The sequence below is a fragment of the Myripristis murdjan genome, chromosome 24 (genome assembly GCF_902150065.1).
Source record: "Myripristis murdjan chromosome 24, fMyrMur1.1, whole genome shotgun sequence".
NCBI lineage: Eukaryota > Metazoa > Chordata > Actinopteri > Holocentriformes > Holocentridae > Myripristis > Myripristis murdjan.
The window spans coordinates 20,902,934-20,922,549 of NC_044003.1; the positions used below are offsets into that span (position 1 = coordinate 20,902,934).

At 42.4% G+C, this 19,616-nt stretch overlaps 4 protein-coding genes and 1 non-coding gene across 5 annotated transcripts; 4 read left to right on the plus strand and 1 right to left on the minus strand.

The window, feature by feature from the left end:
• Positions 1 to 175: 175 nt before the first annotated feature.
• On the minus strand, positions 176 to 4,677 carry glrx5 (glutaredoxin 5 homolog (S. cerevisiae)). The gene is made up of 2 exons (XM_030046867.1): positions 4,242 to 4,677; positions 176 to 2,183 (listed from the first exon to the last, which is right to left on the minus strand). The coding sequence occupies exons 1-2, from the start codon at positions 4,537 to 4,539 to the stop codon at positions 2,011 to 2,013; spliced, it is 471 nt and encodes a 156-aa protein (XP_029902727.1). The 5' UTR covers positions 4,540 to 4,677; the 3' UTR covers positions 176 to 2,010.
• Positions 4,678 to 4,916: 239 nt separating this feature from the next.
• prkrip1 (PRKR interacting protein 1) lies at positions 4,917 to 6,103 on the plus strand. Its single transcript, XM_030046866.1, has one exon. It carries the CDS (start codon positions 4,948 to 4,950, stop codon positions 5,503 to 5,505), a length of 558 nt encoding a protein of 185 aa, XP_029902726.1. The 5' UTR covers positions 4,917 to 4,947; the 3' UTR covers positions 5,506 to 6,103.
• A 153-nt stretch (positions 6,104 to 6,256) lies between these two features.
• LOC115356710 (small Cajal body-specific RNA 13) lies at positions 6,257 to 6,537 on the plus strand. Its single transcript, XR_003927990.1, has one exon.
• Positions 6,538 to 8,706: 2,169 nt separating this feature from the next.
• On the plus strand, positions 8,707 to 15,088 carry clmnb (calmin b). The gene is made up of 11 exons (XM_030046865.1): positions 8,707 to 8,935; positions 9,631 to 9,675; positions 9,899 to 9,960; positions 10,054 to 10,149; positions 10,325 to 10,408; positions 10,549 to 10,641; positions 10,773 to 10,999; positions 11,296 to 11,489; positions 11,824 to 11,906; positions 12,681 to 14,365; positions 14,609 to 15,088. Exons 1-11 carry the CDS (start codon positions 8,851 to 8,853, stop codon positions 14,733 to 14,735), a joined length of 2,781 nt encoding a protein of 926 aa, XP_029902725.1. The 5' UTR covers positions 8,707 to 8,850; the 3' UTR covers positions 14,736 to 15,088.
• A 2,761-nt stretch (positions 15,089 to 17,849) lies between these two features.
• Positions 17,850 to 19,544, plus strand: LOC115356504 (protein Z-dependent protease inhibitor-like). Its single transcript, XM_030047700.1, has 3 exons — positions 17,850 to 17,980; positions 18,939 to 19,083; positions 19,316 to 19,544. Exons 1-3 carry the CDS (start codon positions 17,949 to 17,951, stop codon positions 19,502 to 19,504), a joined length of 366 nt encoding a protein of 121 aa, XP_029903560.1. The 5' UTR covers positions 17,850 to 17,948; the 3' UTR covers positions 19,505 to 19,544.
• Positions 19,545 to 19,616: the final 72 nt, after the last annotated feature.

Genomic DNA, 19,616 nt, shown 5'->3' on the forward strand with positions numbered 1-19,616 from the left:
GAGATTAACGTCCCAACAGTTGGCGCTGACGACCAACTTGTGCCAACAAACCAACTTGGAATAACCTAGAGCTAAACGTTGGCTAAATGTTTTCGTCTGTGCCACTTTGAGCATATTCACAGCTTTGAAAAGGTTAATTTCAGCACCATTAGAGATCAAGATTTCAGGCCACTAGTTGTGTTGCAAAATATTTAATTGGTACATACATTACATGCAGCTAAAATACATATACTTTCAATATACAATATCTTACAGTGTACTACATGAGCACTGCTTTGATAATACAACTGTATACAGCAGAAGGAACTGCTATGATTGGTAAGTGTCAGGGATTCGGCTCAAAACAAAAGAAAAACTCCCTTTCATTCACTGAGGAATTCACAAATACCACAGACCTGGATAGACACTTGATCTGTTGATAGATCACTTGATGAAGCTGAAGATGAAGCTCTTTATCTAGACACACTAATGTAAATCAGTCATCTTCAAGGAAGAAAAAGCAGAGAAAGGTGGAGGAAAACATTGTTGCGTTTGAGCGGGTGTGTACATTTAAAGTGAGCGTACGTGTTTTGTAAATGAATACCTTCAGCAGTAGACAATACATGGCTACCAGGTGGAGGAGTACATGGGAGACAATATTGTCGCAACCAGTTAGAACTGATATAAAATGTGTGCAGAGCAAATAAGGGACATTTTGCCTGCACCCAATTCTCAGACATTCCTCCCCATGACAGGCTAGTAAACCAGGCACACATTCACGAACTGCACAGACCTGGACAGACATCTGAACCGTGAAATTAAAGCTATTTGTGTGAACAGGTTCCCATATCAGCATTATTAACCTTTGACACACATTGTGCACCCACTTTAGACCTTATTATGGGGAAAATGTGTGATGACCAAGTGGCCTGGTTTCACTGCATATGCACTGTACCATCAGTATTTACTGGCTGCGACAGTATTGCCCACTCTTCATTCTTCCTTCAAGTGGAAAGACAGGCAGTGCATTTGGAGGGTTTCCGGTGTGATGATAACATCACTTCCGGGTGCCAGCTGAGCTGAGGCTGATTTGGTCTTGAACAGCTTGTGGCTTAGGGGGGAAAAAAGTGAACAGTTGAGGAAACAGGGTTGTTTTGGAGGGCAGGATCAGAAGATATGCAGGCAAAAATCAACATGCCACCCCCTATTATTATTTCCTTGATTTTGATCTATTTCCTGTGAGAACAGGATGTTCCTCAGAGAGAAACCGTTTTGTTTTAATGAACTGCATGGAGGGAGGGGATTGTTAAAAAATACTTTGTGAGGACTCAATTGGTTGAAATTTTTATTTACGCCTACTAAGACACTGTTTTTCAGAAAGTTTAAGTAACAGGAATTTAATTTCTGGGGGCTTAACTTGGATGTTTACGAGGAATATTAAAGGGTTATAGGTAAAAGGTATTTAGCATCCCCATCATCTTTTCCTCTTATTAAATTTGGAAAAAAGGATCAAAACACAGAAATGGGATAAAGGTCTGGGTAAAACCTTTAATACTCCCAATTCTGGAAACCTGCCACACTGACAATACTGTCCACTCTTTTTCCCGTCCATGTGCTGGTGTTACACAGGCTTGGGTTGAGGAAGAGACACCAAGCCAACACTTCATATGCCACAAAACTCAAGTCCTCACCTCCCAGGCACTTCATTTGTGCAAATCCTGTAGGGCTGGATATGTGTAAGCAGTGCAGTAAGAGCTCCGTATCTCTCGCCCAGCCGGTTGTATTCACACTGTAACACAGTAATGCACGTACGCTAATGACATGCGATACAGGGCTTTCACAAAAACTGCTTACACCTATCAGTTCCTCTCAGATCTGGACTCTTGGTGCGCCTTGTAGCTCGGAAAGCATGAGTCAATTTTGTCAGTGGCCGGCTAGAAAGTGACCTTTTCTGCGCCAGCCGCAGGGGGATTGAACCTTTTAAATGTATCCTCTTGTCTTGTCAGCTGCCTGAGGTTTACCCCTGGTCCTCTACTTGGACTCTTTCTCGGCATCCAGCAGCGCAGACTTGATGCCGAGTTTCTTCAGCTCCTCAACCAGGTCTCCGTTCTGGTGCATCTGGAGCAAGATGTCGCAGCCTCCCAGAAACTCTCCATTGAAGTACACCTGAGGGATCGTCGGCCAGTTGGAGAAGACCTTGACTCCTGTGGAAGGTAAGTAAAGCTGGGGTAAGAGAAATTCAGCAAAATGGATGCAGTGTCAAATGTCAAGGGAATTATCAAAGAATTTCCCGAAAGTTATAGAATTTTTTTTTTTTTTTTACAAGTAAATGCCTACTGTGCAACACTCTGTTGCCAAATGAAGTAACACAGTGAGTTCTTGCACAATGTCAAATGTAGACCTCCTTGACTTTTCCATGTCTAACATGTTGAATTTCCATAACCTATACAACTGCAAGAAGACATTTTTCTTCATTAACCAAATTTTTAAACACATTTATATTCAGGGGTTTATTACTGTTTTACCTTTCAGGGGAAGTGAACTCATGAACAGAGTAATATCCCATGACTTGTCTGAAGAAAGTATCAAACTCCCTGACATTCCCTGCCTGGAATAAACTTCAAAACTTCATGAATTTCCATAAATTCCATGACAGTTCATGAAAGCTTTTACGCGTGGTGTTCTGAATGCCCCATGTCAAGTAAGCACTGCTTGGAAAAATCATCTACAAGTCAAGAGGCGATCCAGCTGCAGCGAAAAAGGTTTGTTTGGAATAAAGTGAATAAGAATTGGATAGCTAATATGAGTAACAGCCACAATTACAGCTGAACACAAAAGTACACAGTTCCACTCAGATTTAAACACAAAACTGAAGAATAACCAACAAAAAATATGGTGGTGTCTTTTATTTCTTAACATAATGAACTCCACATTAAACCTCAATTTAAATCCTAAATCAATCAAATGGAGTTTGGACACATCAGCCTAGATGGGATTACAGTTTCTGTCAGCCTCCTTTCTGTGTGTGACGAGTTAGTATTGTGCTGCTGTGGCAGGATAAGCGGCGATGACAAAAATCCCATTATAATGTGTACTGGTGATGTAAGTGGGGGGAAAAAAACACTTCCTTGTTCCTGAAACTCATTCACATTTACTGACATTTAACAAAACATCTAACAAAAAGAGCTGCTTGTGGCAAAGCACAATAAGCTGGAGTAGAAATGCTGTAGAGAGCCACACGGCAAAAATAATGGTCCAACGTTGCCTGGAAGCACCACACCCTGTTAGTCCTGCTGCACAACACTGATAAAAGTTCATCTGCGGGTGCTTCGCTTGTTTCCCCCGCCATCACAAACATGTATGTTGAGGTAATTCTCTTGTGGGTTTCTGAGTTGGTCCCCAGGCACTGCACAGTGACAGTCCACTGCTCTTGGTGGTATAGTTGGGATGTGCAGGTGTAAAACCAAACCGCAAAAAAATCAACCATTCAATACACAGTGTACCCTACAAAGTACACCCTGACCTTACCCAACCCTGACTGTTCATTATACACTCAGTGGCCACTTTATTAGGTCCACCTGCACAAACTAATACAATCCAATACAACTGTTCTGCCATAAAGTTTCCTGTTATGATGCCTAAAATGCTCAGGTTTCCTTTTTGTCACAGTAATAGAGGTTTTAGTTCAATTCTATGTTTGGCATTGGGGCTGCTGTTGTGCTGGACTGCATTTTACTGAAAGGTGTTTCCAATATTCTGTCCCCCTTCATGTATATAAATAGGAAGGACAAAAAATTAGAAACACCTCTCTGTATAATGTAGTCCAGCACAATTCCTCTACAAATTACAACTTCAGTAATAAACACAGAATGAAATTTACACATTCTCCACAATGTCAACAAAAACTGAACATCAGAAAGTTTCTTAAAAGGTGGAACTTATGGCAGAGTTGCAATGAATTGCATCAGATCGTACAGGTGGACCTGATACAGTGGCCACTAAGTATGTTTTGGACTGGGAGATGAAAAGAGTAGCTTCACAAACACATCCACTGTTTGAGAGCCATTAGCTGATGAAAAATAGTTGTTCATTTATTTATTTATTTTTGGTCAAGGAGCCACAACTAAGAACCGGATTCAGCAAAGTCATGTAGTTCATTGACCAAAATAAAAGTACCACTATTGCTCCAAGTTTGTTTTATTTTTCTCAGAGTATTACTGCTGTTGCTGTCATGATTCCTGGCCAGCATGATTGTCGCTGACCTTGTCTGAGGTCCTGGTCCTCCAGCACGTTGTACGCAGCGTAGTCGTCCACCCCGTGCATCCTGAGGATCTGAACCACGGCGTTGCTGAAGCCACACATGGGCTGTGCCGGCGTCCCCTTCATAAATACTACCACCTTGTCCTTCTTCACCATCTCGCCAAGGTCTTTCTGTATGTCCGCCGCCGCGCACAGGTACCGGGCCGCGGCCAGCGACACCGGTCCGCTGGCTCGCCCGGGCAGATAGACCGCCACGCCCGCCCGCAAACACCTGGCCGTCGACCTAATCAGACTGTTCATAGTCTTTCGGTTTGTTTTAGCTTGTTGGTGAGAAACGAAATGAACCTGTTTTGCTTCAGAGAGAGGGAAATCCAGCACACTTCAAGTCACGGTGACAACAGACTGGGTGTTACGAGATCGAAAGAACCAGAAACTTCATTGGACAGCCGCCTCTCAACGGAAATCCCCTTCTGTCATTGGTCGAGCCACACGTCAATCACGTCGGTTACACAAGAAATAAATGGTTTAGAACAGTGCTGCTGCAAGAAATAACTGTTATCGTGTCAATTGTGTTCCAAATATAATAGTTCATTTGCATTTTTTAAACGACAAATTAAAAAAATAGAAATAAGATAAACGTTTTCTAGGTCAGAGAGGCTTTAATTTCCGGTGTGACGCGTACGGCGAGGAAGAAGAACATTTTGAAAGATGGCGGCGCACACGGAGAAAAATGGCAAAGCAGGGAAACCCGGGGGAAAAGAAGCGCAACCTTTGATAATAGCCAAAACTCCGGCTGAGGAGCAACGTCTAAAGCTGGAGAGGTTGATGCGCAACCCGGATAAACCAGCTCCCATCCCGGACCGACCGAAAGAGTGGAACCCGCGGGCTCCGCCGGAGTTTGTGCGGGACGTGATGGGCTCCAGCGCAGGGGCCGGCAGCGGGGAGTTTCATGTTTACCGGCACCTGCGGCGCAGAGAGTACCAGCGACAGGACTTCTTGGACGCGATGTCAGAGAAGCAGAAGAAGGACCAGGAATACTTAGACAAGGTGGAGAGCAACCAGCTGAACGCGGAGGAGAGGACGGCGAAGCGCAGGAAGAAAAGGGAGAAGCTGAAACAGAAAAAGCTGATGGCGAAGAAGGCGAAACAAGACGCCAAGAAGACAGACGACGCCGACAAGAGCTCGTCCAGCAGTGAAGATGAAGATGAGGAGAGGGAAGCTGATGATGATGCTGAGGTGCCTAGCTTCGTCATGGGGAGGAAATGAACTGCTGGCCCTGCTTTCCGGACACATCAAGTGATTATTTTGGGCAGCAAGTGGAGATTTAAGAGACCAGAGATCACCTAACAATTACAGAGCCGCATCCAGAGGCAACAAAAAGACAACCAGTGCCAGAGTCCAGACAAACTCACTCAAAAGTTCACTGCACTGCCAAGATGAAAATGCATTTGGATATTGATATTCCCCTGTGAACTGCCCAGGAATAACAGGATGAACAGCTTAGTTAATATGCGGCCAATCCATTACCAAATGATTACACGGGGAATATTGTGTCCCAGACTGAAATTACGCAAAACGAGATGTGTTCAACAATACTGGTTCTTTGTTGTATATTAATGAATACGTGATTTTAATATAGGTAACCACATTTAAGTATGCTTTTTCCTGTTTAAGTTAGCAGGCCTGGGATTCTGTCATGTTCAGGGGTTTCTTGAATTTGCTAAAAAGTGTTGATTCTGTGTAAATGTCTGAAAACAGCAGTCATCCTGAATTTAGATTTAGTGGGGTGTTACATTTGACAATTCTAATCCTATATTTTTTAAACAATAATGCATACGTTTTAATAAAAGTGTAAATACATTGATATGCATGTTTTGTGCAAGTTAATTACATTTCATTAGCTAAATTGCCTGCTCTACACTAGTCACTACTTAACTAAATGACATTATGAGGTCTTGTGTCTTGATGAAGACTGGTTAAATTACAGCTGACCCATCATGATACTGTCATTCACCGCAGCTTTGTGACACTGCCCCTTGCAAGGAGGATTGCTTGTGTGGCCCAACAAGGCTGCGGAGAACAACACAAGGAATGAAAAGGCGTGACTTCTGGAGGATCAGGAGTTTCATGTGCGATGTTCCTTGGATAGACTTTGAGAAAGGCCTGCTTTCCACGGTGGTGAGGCTCTCCTCCTGTAGCCCTCACCTTTCTTGAGGCAGGTAAAGCAAAACCTGGCAGCCAGATATTGTTTGCAACAGGGAAAGCTATTCCTGTCAGACACTTACAGCTGTCACATAATACTGCATTCAATCTGTAATTAACATAACATTGCTCATGTCAGTTTGGAAGTGCTAGCCGTTTGTTGCACTGGGAGTATTAAACACTAGTGCAGCTTTGGTAACCTTTATTAATTTTCTGTCATTGATCAAGCGCTCCACTTGATTGTACCTCAAATTCAAACTGGCTCAGTTTGCAGTATCGGCAGATTAAAGCAGATTAAAAATCACCCTTAACAGCTGCCTCATGGTTATAACCAACTGTAGTTCAGGCCCTATGAACACCTTGTTTTGTCTAACATTTTTTATTGGCCCATCTCACTTTTGTTTTTTCACTCCTTAAGTTGTGTTTTCAACAAAATTAAAAAAAAAAAAAAATGCACCTCTCATTGATTACTCACCTTAGTTCAGTTCTTGCCAGCCCATGTAAAACTTTTATTTCAAAGGACTAATGGAAATATAGCTCATGAAAATAAAAAGGTGAAGGATTAGTTCATCAGGATATTTCAATCTAAGGCTACAGACTTTGCAAGTGTGAGTTTAATGTATTTTATATCACAGATTAATCTTAAAGTAATGTGTCACAAATAAGCCTTTAAATTCATCTTGTGCACGTGGAAACAACATGGATGCTACAATAGGAGTCTCTTAGTTATATTTCAATAACATTCTTCAGTTGTGTGTTGTTTCATATTAGTATAACACTTTAATACTTCTTAGGAATCTGCCACTTTGATTCTACACCATTTCTGCACTATGGGTAAAATAAAGTATTATTTATTAGTTTGCTTTATTCTGGTGTTGTGTTTTATGAATGAATCATCATGTCACAAACTGCACCACCACTATCAAAATGGAGCTATTGTGTTGGTTAAATGTTTTCTAGGCCTGCATCATTACCAAGAACCATTCATGCATGTTTATCAATTGATTGTGAGTTCTGTCCAGAGGTGTGTCAGAGACTGGCTAAGATGTGGGGTTTAAGTCCCCTGATGAAGATCTGTCAGAGAATAACAATAAAAGAGCGACACTGCATCATTGTAGTTAATTATACAGTGTGTTTTACCCATTAATTGCATCAAGTGGTATTATCAGTTCTGATACACCCTCAGAGGTGAAGCTTAGGGATACAGTTTGGGTGGAGTTTTGTGGCTGTCTTTTCATGGTGGGTTTAGTGAAAAGGTGCAGTAAGTCATCTGATAAGGTGATCATAGCAAGATGAGTCTGGTCTGGCACTTTATTTGTCCCTGTGGGGAAATTGTTTTGCAGCACAATCACAAGGCATTTCATGACAACATCACAAAGTCACATACACACATCCATACAATACCTCACAGGTGAGGAGCAAAAAGGAAGAAACAAGGGAGCCATGGTGAAGATGGGGCAAACTCCTACCCAGACCAGCTGGCCATCCTGCTTTATTAATTATAAGCATTGCCTGTTTAAAAACTTAATGGCTTGTGGGATAAATACAAATTTGGATGTGTTATTAGGGAATAGCAGGGGGCAATATCATCATCCAGATGGCAACAGTTCAAATGAGACGGCAAGAGGGTGCCTGTTGTCGCCCACAGTGTTGTTTGCCTTATTCATCAGTCTGTCTCTTCAGATGCTTTCTATACTTGGTAACGTAATCCAGTTTACTGGCTGTTGTAGTCATTTTTCTAACAGACTTTTTCTGCGTCCTAGTGGCATTTGCACACCAGCAGATGATGCAGAAGGCCAAAACACTTTCAATAAAAGCACAGTGAAACATCTGAAGCATTTTGTTGTTGACACTTAAGGATAACAATTTCTTTTAAAAAAAAAAAAAAAAAAAGGCAAAGTGAAAATGCAAAACAATTAAATCCTTTGGACATTTTCTGGGCTGTAAAAGATGTACAAATGAGCTCAGAATCAATGGAGTTCTGTTATACTGAAAAGTCTTATGAAATTTTGCACAGTGGGAGTTGTCTACAGGAAAATTTCACAGCCTGTAACCTAACACATTGCCAGCTGATTTCTTCATTCTCACGTATTAAGAAATCCAACACCATCAGTGCATTGTATGAATGTCTCCATGGTGAGGAGACACAATCCACAGCCTATCCCACAAAGATTCATGCTGAGTTCCCAGATCATGGGGGAGTGGTGCCGATGTTGATCAACACTTCAGAGGGAGGTGTCAGCATGTTCAGGCAAGACACACTGCCTTCACGCTGCCATTTCCTCATCTTACCTCTGTAATGAACTTCAAATTACTACAACTGCATTACACTTAAGCTGCATTCCCCTCCAACACCCTCAATGGACCAAGAGCAGCTGAGCTTTCAGTCCCACAGTTTCCAGTGAATCCATGGCAATGCAGGACAAGACCAGGTTGGACGGGCAGGAGAAATCAGTGGGAGAGATCAATGATCCACGAGCACTGTGCCCTGAAGGTACAGTAATAATCAGATCAATATTTAGAAGTTGTTCTCTGATACCGATGATTGCTATTTACATGATCAGCTGAAGGAATGTGCTGCACACCCAGGTCAGACTTTCACAGCAAGTGGAAAAAGACAGAAGACTCTATTCTGTTGCCCTTTTCCTCCTTAGTTTTCAGTCTTTTAATTTTATTAGGCAATTGCCCCAGGCTTTGAGGCATCTGGTTCATCAGTCAGTAACTATAATTTAACATGCTGATATTTTACCTGTGAAACCGGACCTGGTGCATTGCAAAACTCTTGTTTTATGGGACTGGGCAAATGTAGAAAAAAAAATCCTATTACGCAACAATAGCTCTATGGATCATGCTATCTGTGCATACCAGCATCTTAACCAGGAGAGTATTAAACTATTTCCTGGTACTAGGACTAATCACTAATCTGTAATTTATGAAATAAGGGTGATATTGTAATATAGGTGCTGGGTTATGGAGTGTCCTTTGTGATGCATTGTTTTAGTTAAGTTTGCACTTAATGAAAAGAGAAGGTTGACAAAGTTTTTTTTTTTCTGTTTGTCTTTGAAGTATTTTAAGTGTAACACATTAATGCATTTTTTTTTTTTTTTTTTTTACTATGAATGCATCCTGTAATAACTTTTCACCTGTTTTTATTTTTATTGTATTGTTGAATTATTCCCTAAAATTCAGGCTCCCTGGAAGAGTCGCCACTGGCTAAAAGAAGTCCTAATAAAAGTGAGATATTTTCCAATTCTGCATTCCTCTGTGAGGGAAACACATTCATCAACATTTCCCAGGCTCTGACAGATTCTTGCTCTTACGTGCTTGACATAGCCCAGCAAACACTAAATCAGCTATATGATATATATTTTAAAAAGGAGGCCTTTTGAAAACACTGATGCAATACTATATGTGCAGCCTTGTGTTTCTCACCAAGGCCGTGTTTTATTTTCCACAGGTTATCGGGAAGCTGTACAAAAGAGAACTTTCACCAGATGGATGACTGTCTTTCTGCAGAGAGTAAGGCACTGTGATAATATGCTGGTTTAGTTTTTTTCACACCGTACCCCACAAATATAATCACCGTTGAGGTTTATGTTTTGGTGTTCCCAGTGTGAGCCTCCGGTTGAGGTGCATGACCTCTTCACAGACATCCAGGATGGCAGAGTGCTGATGGCCTTGCTGGAGGAATTATCAGGCTGCAAACTAGTAAGCGTATACCAGTCAAAAGCAATATTTCTTTCTGTATTTCTGTATGTATAGTCACTAGTGCATATCTTTTTACCATTCAAAATACACTGCTATTTAAAAAAAAGAAGGGATATGAGGCTTGATATGACAGTACTGATTAGAAACACATCCTCAGTAATTGTTAATTTAATAGGTTTACAGGTTTAGGCCGTCATCTCACCGTATTTTCAGACTGAACAACATTGCCAAGGCGCTGGCTTTCCTGGATGATCGGCATGTAAGTCTGTCAGCCAAAAGCTTTAATAGCAGCCACTTGACGCAGTTCTGACAACTATTATTTTGTGTTTGTATTTTTGGAGCTCTTTAGATCCAGCAAAAAATAGTAATTTCATTTTTCTCTTCCCTGTTGTTTCTCAGGTCAAGTTGCTTGGCATTGATGCCTCTGGTATTGCTGATGGCATCCCCTCTGTTGTTCTTAACCTTGTCTGGAACATTATTCTATATTTCCAGGTAGTGTGTTTTTCACCATTTATGAATCTCACCTCCTCTTGATTCTTCACTTTGTCATTTTTTCCTCATCTCTCCCTCCTGCCAGTGTCTTTCTCTGTACATTAAGTAACACCCATTCTACTCCAACACAGATAAAGGAGGCGACAGGAGGCCTCCAGAGACATTATTCCTCCAGCCTCTCCTCCTTATCCATGAGCAGTTACGACTCCTCCGGTGACCTCTCACCTTTGTCCATCAACACCAGCCCGTATTCTAGCAGCACTTTGCCGACTAAAGGCAGAAAAGCTGCCAGAACAGATAAGTACCATGGGAAAGTGATCAAGATGCTCCTGCTCTGGGTCCAAAGATGCACATCAAAGTGAGTCAAAATGAAAAATGAGAAAAGTAATCTGGTTAAACAAGCCACTGTCATTGCCAGAAATTTTCAGGTCATTGTCAGAATATGAGTGGTGAACGCATGCAAGCATAAGATTTAATACTGCTTCACTGATCAGGTGTAGTGAATCCAAAGTTGGATTTGATATCCTGAAAAAGAGTGTAAAACCTCACAGGATCTGGACCAGAAGTTCAGTTAGAATTCTTAGGATCACACAGATTTTTTTTCACTCCACCTTTGTTTTGATTTTCCATTGGACTATTTGTTCAAATTCCCAGGTTTGGGGTGGAGGTGCGTGACTTTGGGAAGAGCTGGAGGAGTGGACTGGCCTTCCTAGCTTTGATCAAGTCTATAGACCCAGCCTTGGTTGACCTGAGGGGCAGCCTGACCAGAGAACCCAGGGAGATCATACAAGAAGCCTTCATGATAGCTCAGCACAGTTTTGGCATCCCACCTCTCCTCGAGCCTGAAGGTAAGAATGATACTCAATAAAAAAAAAGTGCTGCACATCGGTCCGTTTTCCTTCACAAAGACAAGCAACCAGTGCCTTTGGCCAAGCAATTTTATGATTGTGTTTATACTCACCAGATGGTGGGGATGCAGTAGCAGGGCGTAATGATACCACCTATCAAAGACCATAGGAGTTAATCAGAAGCGCTGATCCCACTCCAATTTCAAGCTCGATCTCACCACAAATGAGCAATGAGCGCTAATCTCACTGTGTTTCAAACAAGACCACTGACTGAAGAACAGTCTCTGTATTCACAAAGATGCTGCTATGTAAAACATGTGAATTCTTCCCACAGATGTGACATGCACTTCACCAGATGAGCGGTCCATCATTACCTATGTGTCTATGTTCCTGCAGCATTATTCAGCTGTTAATGAGGTTGGTACACTTCTTCCTATTCATCTTAAAGTCCTCATCCAGTCATTAATTTAGCCCCTAAAAATCTTTGTTCATCAATGATTGTTTTCAGCAAATCTCTTAGTTACACCAATATTGTGTATTATATCATGTGAAGCAGCCATTTCGAGTTGGTCTTGTTGATTTTTTTTTTTTCGAAAATGAAACACTTGTGTGGCAGAGCTCTGTTCATAGAAGTCCTCTCCGGAGACACTCAGGAAAATTGTGCTGTGTTTCATAAACTAACCATGAATATTTTTCAGCAAATGTCATGGTTAGACTAATATTCTTCATATGAAGCAACCATTTTGAGTTGGTTTTGTTGGTTTCATTTTGAAAAGAAAACACAACCAGCAGCCCAGCACCAGCACCACGACCAACAGAGGGGGAGCCAATGGCATGCAAAGCACAACTCCATCAGTTGATTGGATTGGCTGTTGGATTTGTGATATGCCAAATCTAGCTGGCCTGGGGTACATCTGAATTTTAGAGGCTTTCCCAGTAACCTTTCCCTTCAGTAGAGGATTGTGAGAACAACTCTGTAGTGAGAAACTTTGCACAGATACAAGTCAGTCAAGGTCAGACATTTTAAGGTACACGAATGTAAGACATGTAAAAACACATTTTTGTGTGGAGGGGGACTTTAATGAAAGGGACAATTGCATACATAAATACAGTTATGCAAAGGACCTTATTTTTCTTTTTGGACATTACCTCAAAATATTATTTCATATACTACTGTCCCCTAAATTGCAGGATGACACAACAGATATTGAAATGACAGCAAATATTCCTGGGATCCCAAGTTTTTCATCACTTGAGTCGATCAGCTTTGGAGAGACCGATTCTCATGCCCCAGAAGCTCAAGCCATACTGAAAGATCTGGAAAAAAACAGTGAGCAGCTACTGTGGACACGCTGGTCCAGAAGATCTTCAGGGGGACCCCGTGCCACCTTGGTTCATCAGCCAGTTACTTCTGATCTGTCAATGTCATCACATAATCTCCAAAGCAGCATTGATCAAACTGTGGATCGTACCACCACCTCACAATACAAAAAACGGGGGTCTCTTGGTGTCTTCCAACCAATCAGTCCATTGGACATTGGCAATGTTGACCAGGACATCCGGTTGTGGATGGAGAAAGCCTCCGCAGATCAGAGATCCAGCAAGCAGAGAACAGATGAGGGTAATTTTTCCCTGAGCTCCGAGGAAGGGATCTACAGCTTGTCAACATTGGACTCAGATGAGGAAGATGCCTACAACTACATCCTGGATCTGAACAAAGATGTTTTCCAATCGTATAATCAACTTAATAGACAAGCGCCAAAGTTTAGAGGGGGAATAACAGAAGAAGTGATCTCAAAACCACAGCTGACAGGGGAGTTAAAACGTCAAAATGAATCAAAGGTGTTACTGGACAGTGGATCTGAATATTGCTTCCGAAATCAGGAGAAGTTGCATACACAGAACGGCGACTTTAAAAGGGAAGCTGAGGATACGGCTAAGTTAATGGATCAGGGGAGCACCGACATGGAGGAAAGTGCAAATAGTTTTCAGAATGAACGGCGGAGGATTAGAGAGGCCAAAAGATCCACTGAGACGGAAAACAATAGAAAGATGTTTGATATGGAAGAACAGTCAGAGGGTGAAGGCAGAAGCAAAGAGGCATCTGAGGAGGAGGGAGAAAGAGTTGTGAGGGAGCAGAATAATGATGCCAATTATGAGGAGAAAGAGAAGGTGAAGGAGGAGAAGAGAGAAAGTGGTACATTTGTTAGGCAGGGTGATGGTGAAAGAGAGACACCGCTAGAAAAATCAGAGAATGAAGAGTATTTTGAAGTTGCGAGGTGGGAGAAGGAAAATTTTGGACAAGCGGGGGAAATGAGGGTAGCAGAGAAAGAGGCGGAGGAACAACATTTGTTAAAGTTCAAAAAAGTGGAGGAGGATGGAAAGGCAGGGAAAGGGGAGGAGGGAGACGAGACGTTAGAAGACAATGTTAAAGAGGAAAAGGGGGCAGAGGAGCAGATAGTTATGAGTTTGGAAAGTTTCAACATGGAAAACCAGGAAACATTCACAAATGAGTCTGTGAATGAGGTCAGAGGGACAACTGCGGTTAGGGTTAACACAGGTGAGGCAACCGCTGCTGGAACTGAAGATATAACCAAGGTGGAGGAAGAAGATGTACGCAGGGACTATGGAGATGTAGAGCAAAAGGAACATTATAATGAAGTTATGAACGCAAAGGATTTCAAGGACATTACTACAGTGGAGAAGGACAGGGAACTGGAAAATAAAAAACACAGGACTGTAACAGAGGAGAAGGGAACAGCAGCAGGTCATCCTGTCATCCAGAATTTCACCAAGACAGGTGTTCATCCTCAAAATGATGGTAAAAATAATCCAGATTGGACTTCTGCATGCAGTGCTACCCCTCAGTCATTCAGGTAGGCTATCACCATCCTTTACTGCACAGTAAATACATGCAACACCTGTATTTCTTTGCTGCATTCACAAAGTTTCTGCAGATAATAATTTTCAGTGTCGCAAACTTAAAATAGGTCACTGTAGCCTTGCATTTTTTTCTGTGGCTTCATCACATTTATGTAATTTATTTTTCCTCATATTTCTGTAATGTGCTTTAATGGGTCTTAATCCAATACTTTTGTGTTTTATCTGCTTTCCAACAGTGAGGGAGGCGTGATTCTCCAAACTTTGGCAGCCTCTTGTGAAGTAACCCCATTAGAGCTGGAGTTGCTCTTAGTCCTGTGGATCCTGCTCTACTGCTACTTCATCTTACCTCAAATGAACCCTTGAGTTCCAGTCCATTGTTCCCTTCTTGCTAAGACATGCTCATTAGCCTAGTTTCCACTAATGAGCCAAACAGGGACACCTAGGGCCTGACTCATGCTTTATCTATGTCTCTAAATTTCCCCCAAGACAACAATTAATGATTATGTTTGCTTCTTACTGCCAGCAGAAATGATTTCTTACCTGGACCGTATTTTCACATAAACACATAATGCTATTATCCTCATGTTATACAGAGTTTTAGTTGGTCTAGTAAGCACCACTATTAAGCTATTCCTCTGAATTGCGATTGCATGCTCTTAAACTTTCACATGCACAAACTACTATATTAGAGTTTGACTTGAGTTTATACTCAGTGAAGACACAAAACCCTGTGCTTACTTTTTCTCTTTTCACAGGGAAAAAAAAGGATAAGGCAAAATCAGTTCTTTCAAACTTATCCACGTAGGGTTGAATCTAGTTCAGCTGGACTATTTGTAGATTCTTGAAGATGTTTCACTTCTCATTCAAGAAGCTTCTTTGGCTCTGAGCTGGAGAAACTTCTTGGATGAGAAACTTCTTGCATGAGAAGTGAAACATCTTCAGGAATCTACAAATAGTCCAGTTGATCTTGATTCAACCCAACGTGGAGAAAACCATGACCTGGATGACTGAGAACCTACACAGACTTCGTTCACACTTGCATTACAGTTCAGCCACATGGTGGCATCATGGCATCACTGCAGTAGCTCTTTTACATGACATGCAGATTGCTGATTCTTTATATTGCATCCTATTGACTACTGAGAATCCCATGTAGCCTAATCTGCTGTTTAAGCGTGGTGAAATTAAGCTGATAGCATTTAATGAGTTCTTTGTCGCTGCACAGATTCTCATGGTGTCAATTGCTGCTCCTAAAATATCCTGTTTCATTATTTTCATCTCAGGTAGATAAAGCTTGCCAGTAATTTTTTTTTTATGTTTTTTTTTTTTTTTTTTTTTTTTTTTTTATCTGCTTTTATGACAGCAAGATATAAATAATAAACGAAATATTTGTTATGTGGGCATATGGACATATATCTTTTGATTCTTTCTGTTAAACAGCATCAGGTGTAAGAATGCTAGAGTAAGAGGCAGTTTATACATATTAGTCATGGGCATATTAGACCAGTTTTATAATGTTAGAATTTCAAATAGAAAGAGTAAGAGCCAGAATGCACTCAGTAAAGCAAGATGGCTATTTAAGTATGCATCAGTTACATAAGAGTTCAGAATCCGTGTTGACCAGGTTATGTATTGAGGGGGGATTGAGTGTGTCCTGTCCTCTCTGTTCACCACACACACACACACACACACACACCCACAGCTGTAGGATTTCTGAGAAACTAAAAAAGCAGACTGATGTTGTTTACTTGAAGCTCAGCCGATGGGTCAACAGCACAGCCTCGGAGATCAATATCCTTTCAACACCACCACCACCCCCGCATGGAGCTGGGAGAACAACACTCCCCCAAAGCTGGAGTTTGGCCGGTCTTACATGAGATCAACCTGCAGCATCTCCGGATCAGGCCAGGCCAGGTGGCAAGAGAAGAAACAATGATCTCCATAATGTATTGTATTACGTGTCTAACAGTGTTAGCTATTCTCACAGGCGTCTCAGCGGATGGGTCTGTTCTACCAAAGCCAGAGAAGCTCTTCAACAAGCCTCTCAGACAGGAGCGAGAGGTCAAACAGCAGCAGCAGCTTAACACGTCAGCCCTAAACACAGCCTTAGCCTTTGAACCTTACCGTGACCTCGCCACCAGAACCTCTGCTAAACTTGGAGTTCAACAAGAGCAACAACATAACCTCCTATTCTCACCCTTGGGTCTGGCATCAGCTCTGGCCCTGCTGTCCCAGGTCTCTGGGTCTGAGAGCCGGAGCCAGGCCCTGGAAGCCCTGGGGCTGGCAGCTAACTCTTCAGTGCAGACTGTGGCGGCCACCATATCTGCTCTGTCTGCAGGGCTGCAAGAGAGCCTCACAGAGCAGGAGGGAGGGACTGGGCAAGAGGTTCAGAGGGCACAGGCAGGAGCTGGGCCTGGGGCTAAGGCAGGGGCAGCAGCTGGGGCAGAGGGTGATACTGACACAAGAGCTGGGCCAGAGGTTGGAAATGGGTCTGAGGATGGGCCTCAAATTGTTGAGGCTGAGGGTGGAGCTAACAATCAGCAGACTGAAAACGGGACAAGGGGAGAATGGGGAGAAATGCGGAGTACTGGAGCTGGGAATGACGCACAGGGGGCTGTAACTGGAGCTGGGGTCCAACTGAGAGTCTGGAACAGCCTACATGTGGATGGGAAACGCTCATTGGTCTACCATAGTTTCCTGACCAACCCACTGAACATCAGGCCTGCCAACTCCACCTTCAACATCAGCTTTGACATGCTGATGAAAGATTTACAAGACTCTGACAAACTCACACTCATCAGCTATGCACATTTCAAAGGTAGCTTCCTGTTGTAGGATGTGTTTTGTCTGGAGTGGCAGTTACTATTTTGGTCATCAATGCTGATATTCTCAATACATGGTTGGGAATGTATTGCTGTGTACTGGTGGTATGAACCATCACATGGATCCAAAATTTGTTTACTTCACCTCTTGGGAAAAGTGTGGAGACAAGCACCTTCAAAACAAAGCAATTTGCTGGAATGAAGTGAAAGCTGAATTGAAAATGAATTTTGGAGAAAAACTGAAGATGTATTGTTTGTATACTTACAAATACGTATTGATTGTGTTGGTTCATTACCATCTACTGCGGAGCATACCACAGCACACCTGCTCTTCTTCTTAGCCTTTTTTTTTTTTTTTTTTTAAAGAAAGAATGGATGCTCAATATGTCACAGCTGGCAACAAAAATTTACACAGCAGGTGCTTGTTGCAGGTCTGAAACCTCTACTTTTATCCAATTTACCTCCATATTTCATCCATAACCTCTTCCCTCTGTTGACTGCACATAAATCAGGCCAGTGGGAGCAGCCATTTGAGCGGCGCCACACGGTGCAACGCAGCTTCCAGATGAATGCTACGGCCAGCGTGGAGGTCCCCATGATGTTCAGGGACGACTCGTCTGAAGTGATGATGCTGTACGATACCAACTGCTCAACCACAGTGGTGAAGCTGCCTTACTCTGGAAGCTTGGCCTCATTGCTACTACTACCTAAAGCAGAGTTGAGGCCCCTGGAAGACTGCCTTTCTGACACTCGCATGAGCTTTTGGCTCAAAAACCTGAAGCCCGGGTAGGTGGGGATGTTCGCTTGGCTCACCCAGATGAGGCACGAACCAAATCAACATGAAAGGGTCTCACCCTATGTTCTCAAGGTCCTATGTTCCCTCAAAATAAAATCTTCAAACTGAACACAGCCACATTCACTCAACATAAAAGAGGACTAATGTCCATGCATGTTTTGTTAAGGGAACATAGGACCGAGGGAAAATGAAGCTATTTTCAGTTTGTAAAAAAAATTCTTTGTAACAAAATTGTCACATCTGTCACATTTCACTTTCTCTAAGAGGTTGCATAAACTTTTCTCTCAACATCATCAAGCCTCAAGTGAGCATGGACTGATTTCACCTGTGCCCTTTTGTAGCTGAATTACACCATGTTCCTGCTAAGGTGAATGCAGAGCAGCTGCTGAAAAATGGTCTCAGATGGGAGCTCTGACATCAAGTGAGAGTAAATGGCACTGTGTAGTTATACTTGAAGGGCCACTTCTCAAATGCCCAGGAGGAGTTGTTGAGAAAATTCAGCGGTTGTAATGTAGCACAGATAATTTACAAATGCTGCGCTGTGGTTGTGGTGTGGTGCCTTGTAAGATCAGTGAAGAGGTAAACATTTGAAGCTTGTATGGGTGTGTAGCGGAGGATTCTGAGATTGAAGCTTGATTTAGAGTTCATATATAAATATATATACAGTATGTGTGTGTGTGCATGTGCGTATGTGTGTCCTCTATGAGTGTTTGTTTGCTTATCCCTGGACGTATATACTGATCCACGTCATGGTACAGAGCAACTGCGTTGCTCTCTGTTGCTTTCTGTTGTGCGGTAACATGATGAATGGGGCTGAATGAATTCTGAGTCGGCAATAATTACGGCTCTGTATTTATCAGTGAGCAAAAGCCTGCGGCATGGGTCCCACATGTTGTAACAAGACAGCTTATAGCAAATCCATTAACACACTGATTATTATTTTCACAGGCGGGCAGAAATCCGTTTCCCCAAGTTCCAGCTGAGGAAGTCCTGCAGTTTAAAAAGCCTCCTAAGAAGCTCTGGGGTGTCATCTGTGTTCTCCAACTCAGCCGACTCTTCGGGGGTGTCGCCAAGGACAGTGAGACTTGTCAAGGTCGGAAAAGAACCGAAAACATCCCATTTCTGTTTATTAGAAAAGGGAACTGTAGCATGAAACTACCAGGAGAAAAAGGTTGAGACCCTTGAATCTATTTTCAGTATCATATTATGGACTGAGTTGACCATTTGCGATGAATATGCTTGCTTCCACTCCTCTCACTCTTTCGCTCTATGATCTGTATACCTCCATTTCCTCAGTCCCCCTGTTTCTCTCTCTTTACTTTCAGGCTCTCCAAGAGGTTTCACTGGAGGTGGACGAGACCATGTCAGAGGACAGAGGGATATCTGACGTGACCCTGGACTTCTCTGTCCCACCGCGGGTTACCTTCGACAGACCATTCCTGCTCATAATCTACGATGAACTCACAAGGTTCATTCTTCTAATGGGGAAAATTACTAATCCTAAAGACATCTAGTCAGTGAACATCAAACTCTTTTTCTTAGCTGTTTATATGGTGGTGCATTCACTTTCATTATGTCACAGTTGTTGTTTCTGTTGATATGTTGTGTAATTCTGGGGGAGGAAAA

Excerpts from the sequence above, each read along its gene's own strand:
- LOC115356504 (XM_030047700.1), top strand. The coding sequence starts at position 17,949 with ATGAGCTTTTGGCTCAAAAACCTGAAGCCCGG. Across the intron at positions 17,981-18,938 it reads CTCAAAAACCTGAAGCCCGG|GCGGGCAGAAATCCGTTTCC; the intron begins GTAGGTGGGGAT and ends TTATTTTCACAG. Across the intron at positions 19,084-19,315 it reads GGACAGTGAGACTTGTCAAG|GCTCTCCAAGAGGTTTCACT; the intron begins GTCGGAAAAGAA and ends CTTTACTTTCAG.
- prkrip1 (XM_030046866.1), top strand. The coding sequence starts at position 4,948 with ATGGCGGCGCACACGGAGAAAAATGGCAAAGCAGGGAAACCCGGGGGA.
- clmnb (XM_030046865.1), top strand. The coding sequence starts at position 8,851 with ATGGCAATGCAGGACAAGACCAGGTTGGACGGGCAGGAGAAATCAGTG. Across the intron at positions 10,409-10,548 it reads CTTTCCTGGATGATCGGCAT|GTCAAGTTGCTTGGCATTGA; the intron begins GTAAGTCTGTCA and ends GTTGTTTCTCAG. Across the intron at positions 11,907-12,680 it reads ATTATTCAGCTGTTAATGAG|GATGACACAACAGATATTGA; the intron begins GTTGGTACACTT and ends CCTAAATTGCAG.
- glrx5 (XM_030046867.1), bottom strand. The coding sequence starts at position 4,539 with ATGAACAGTCTGATTAGGTCGACGGCCAGGTGTTTGCGGGCGGGCGTG. Across the intron at positions 2,184-4,241 it reads GGACCAGGACCTCAGACAAG|GAGTCAAGGTCTTCTCCAAC; the intron begins GTCAGCGACAAT and ends TACCTTCCACAG.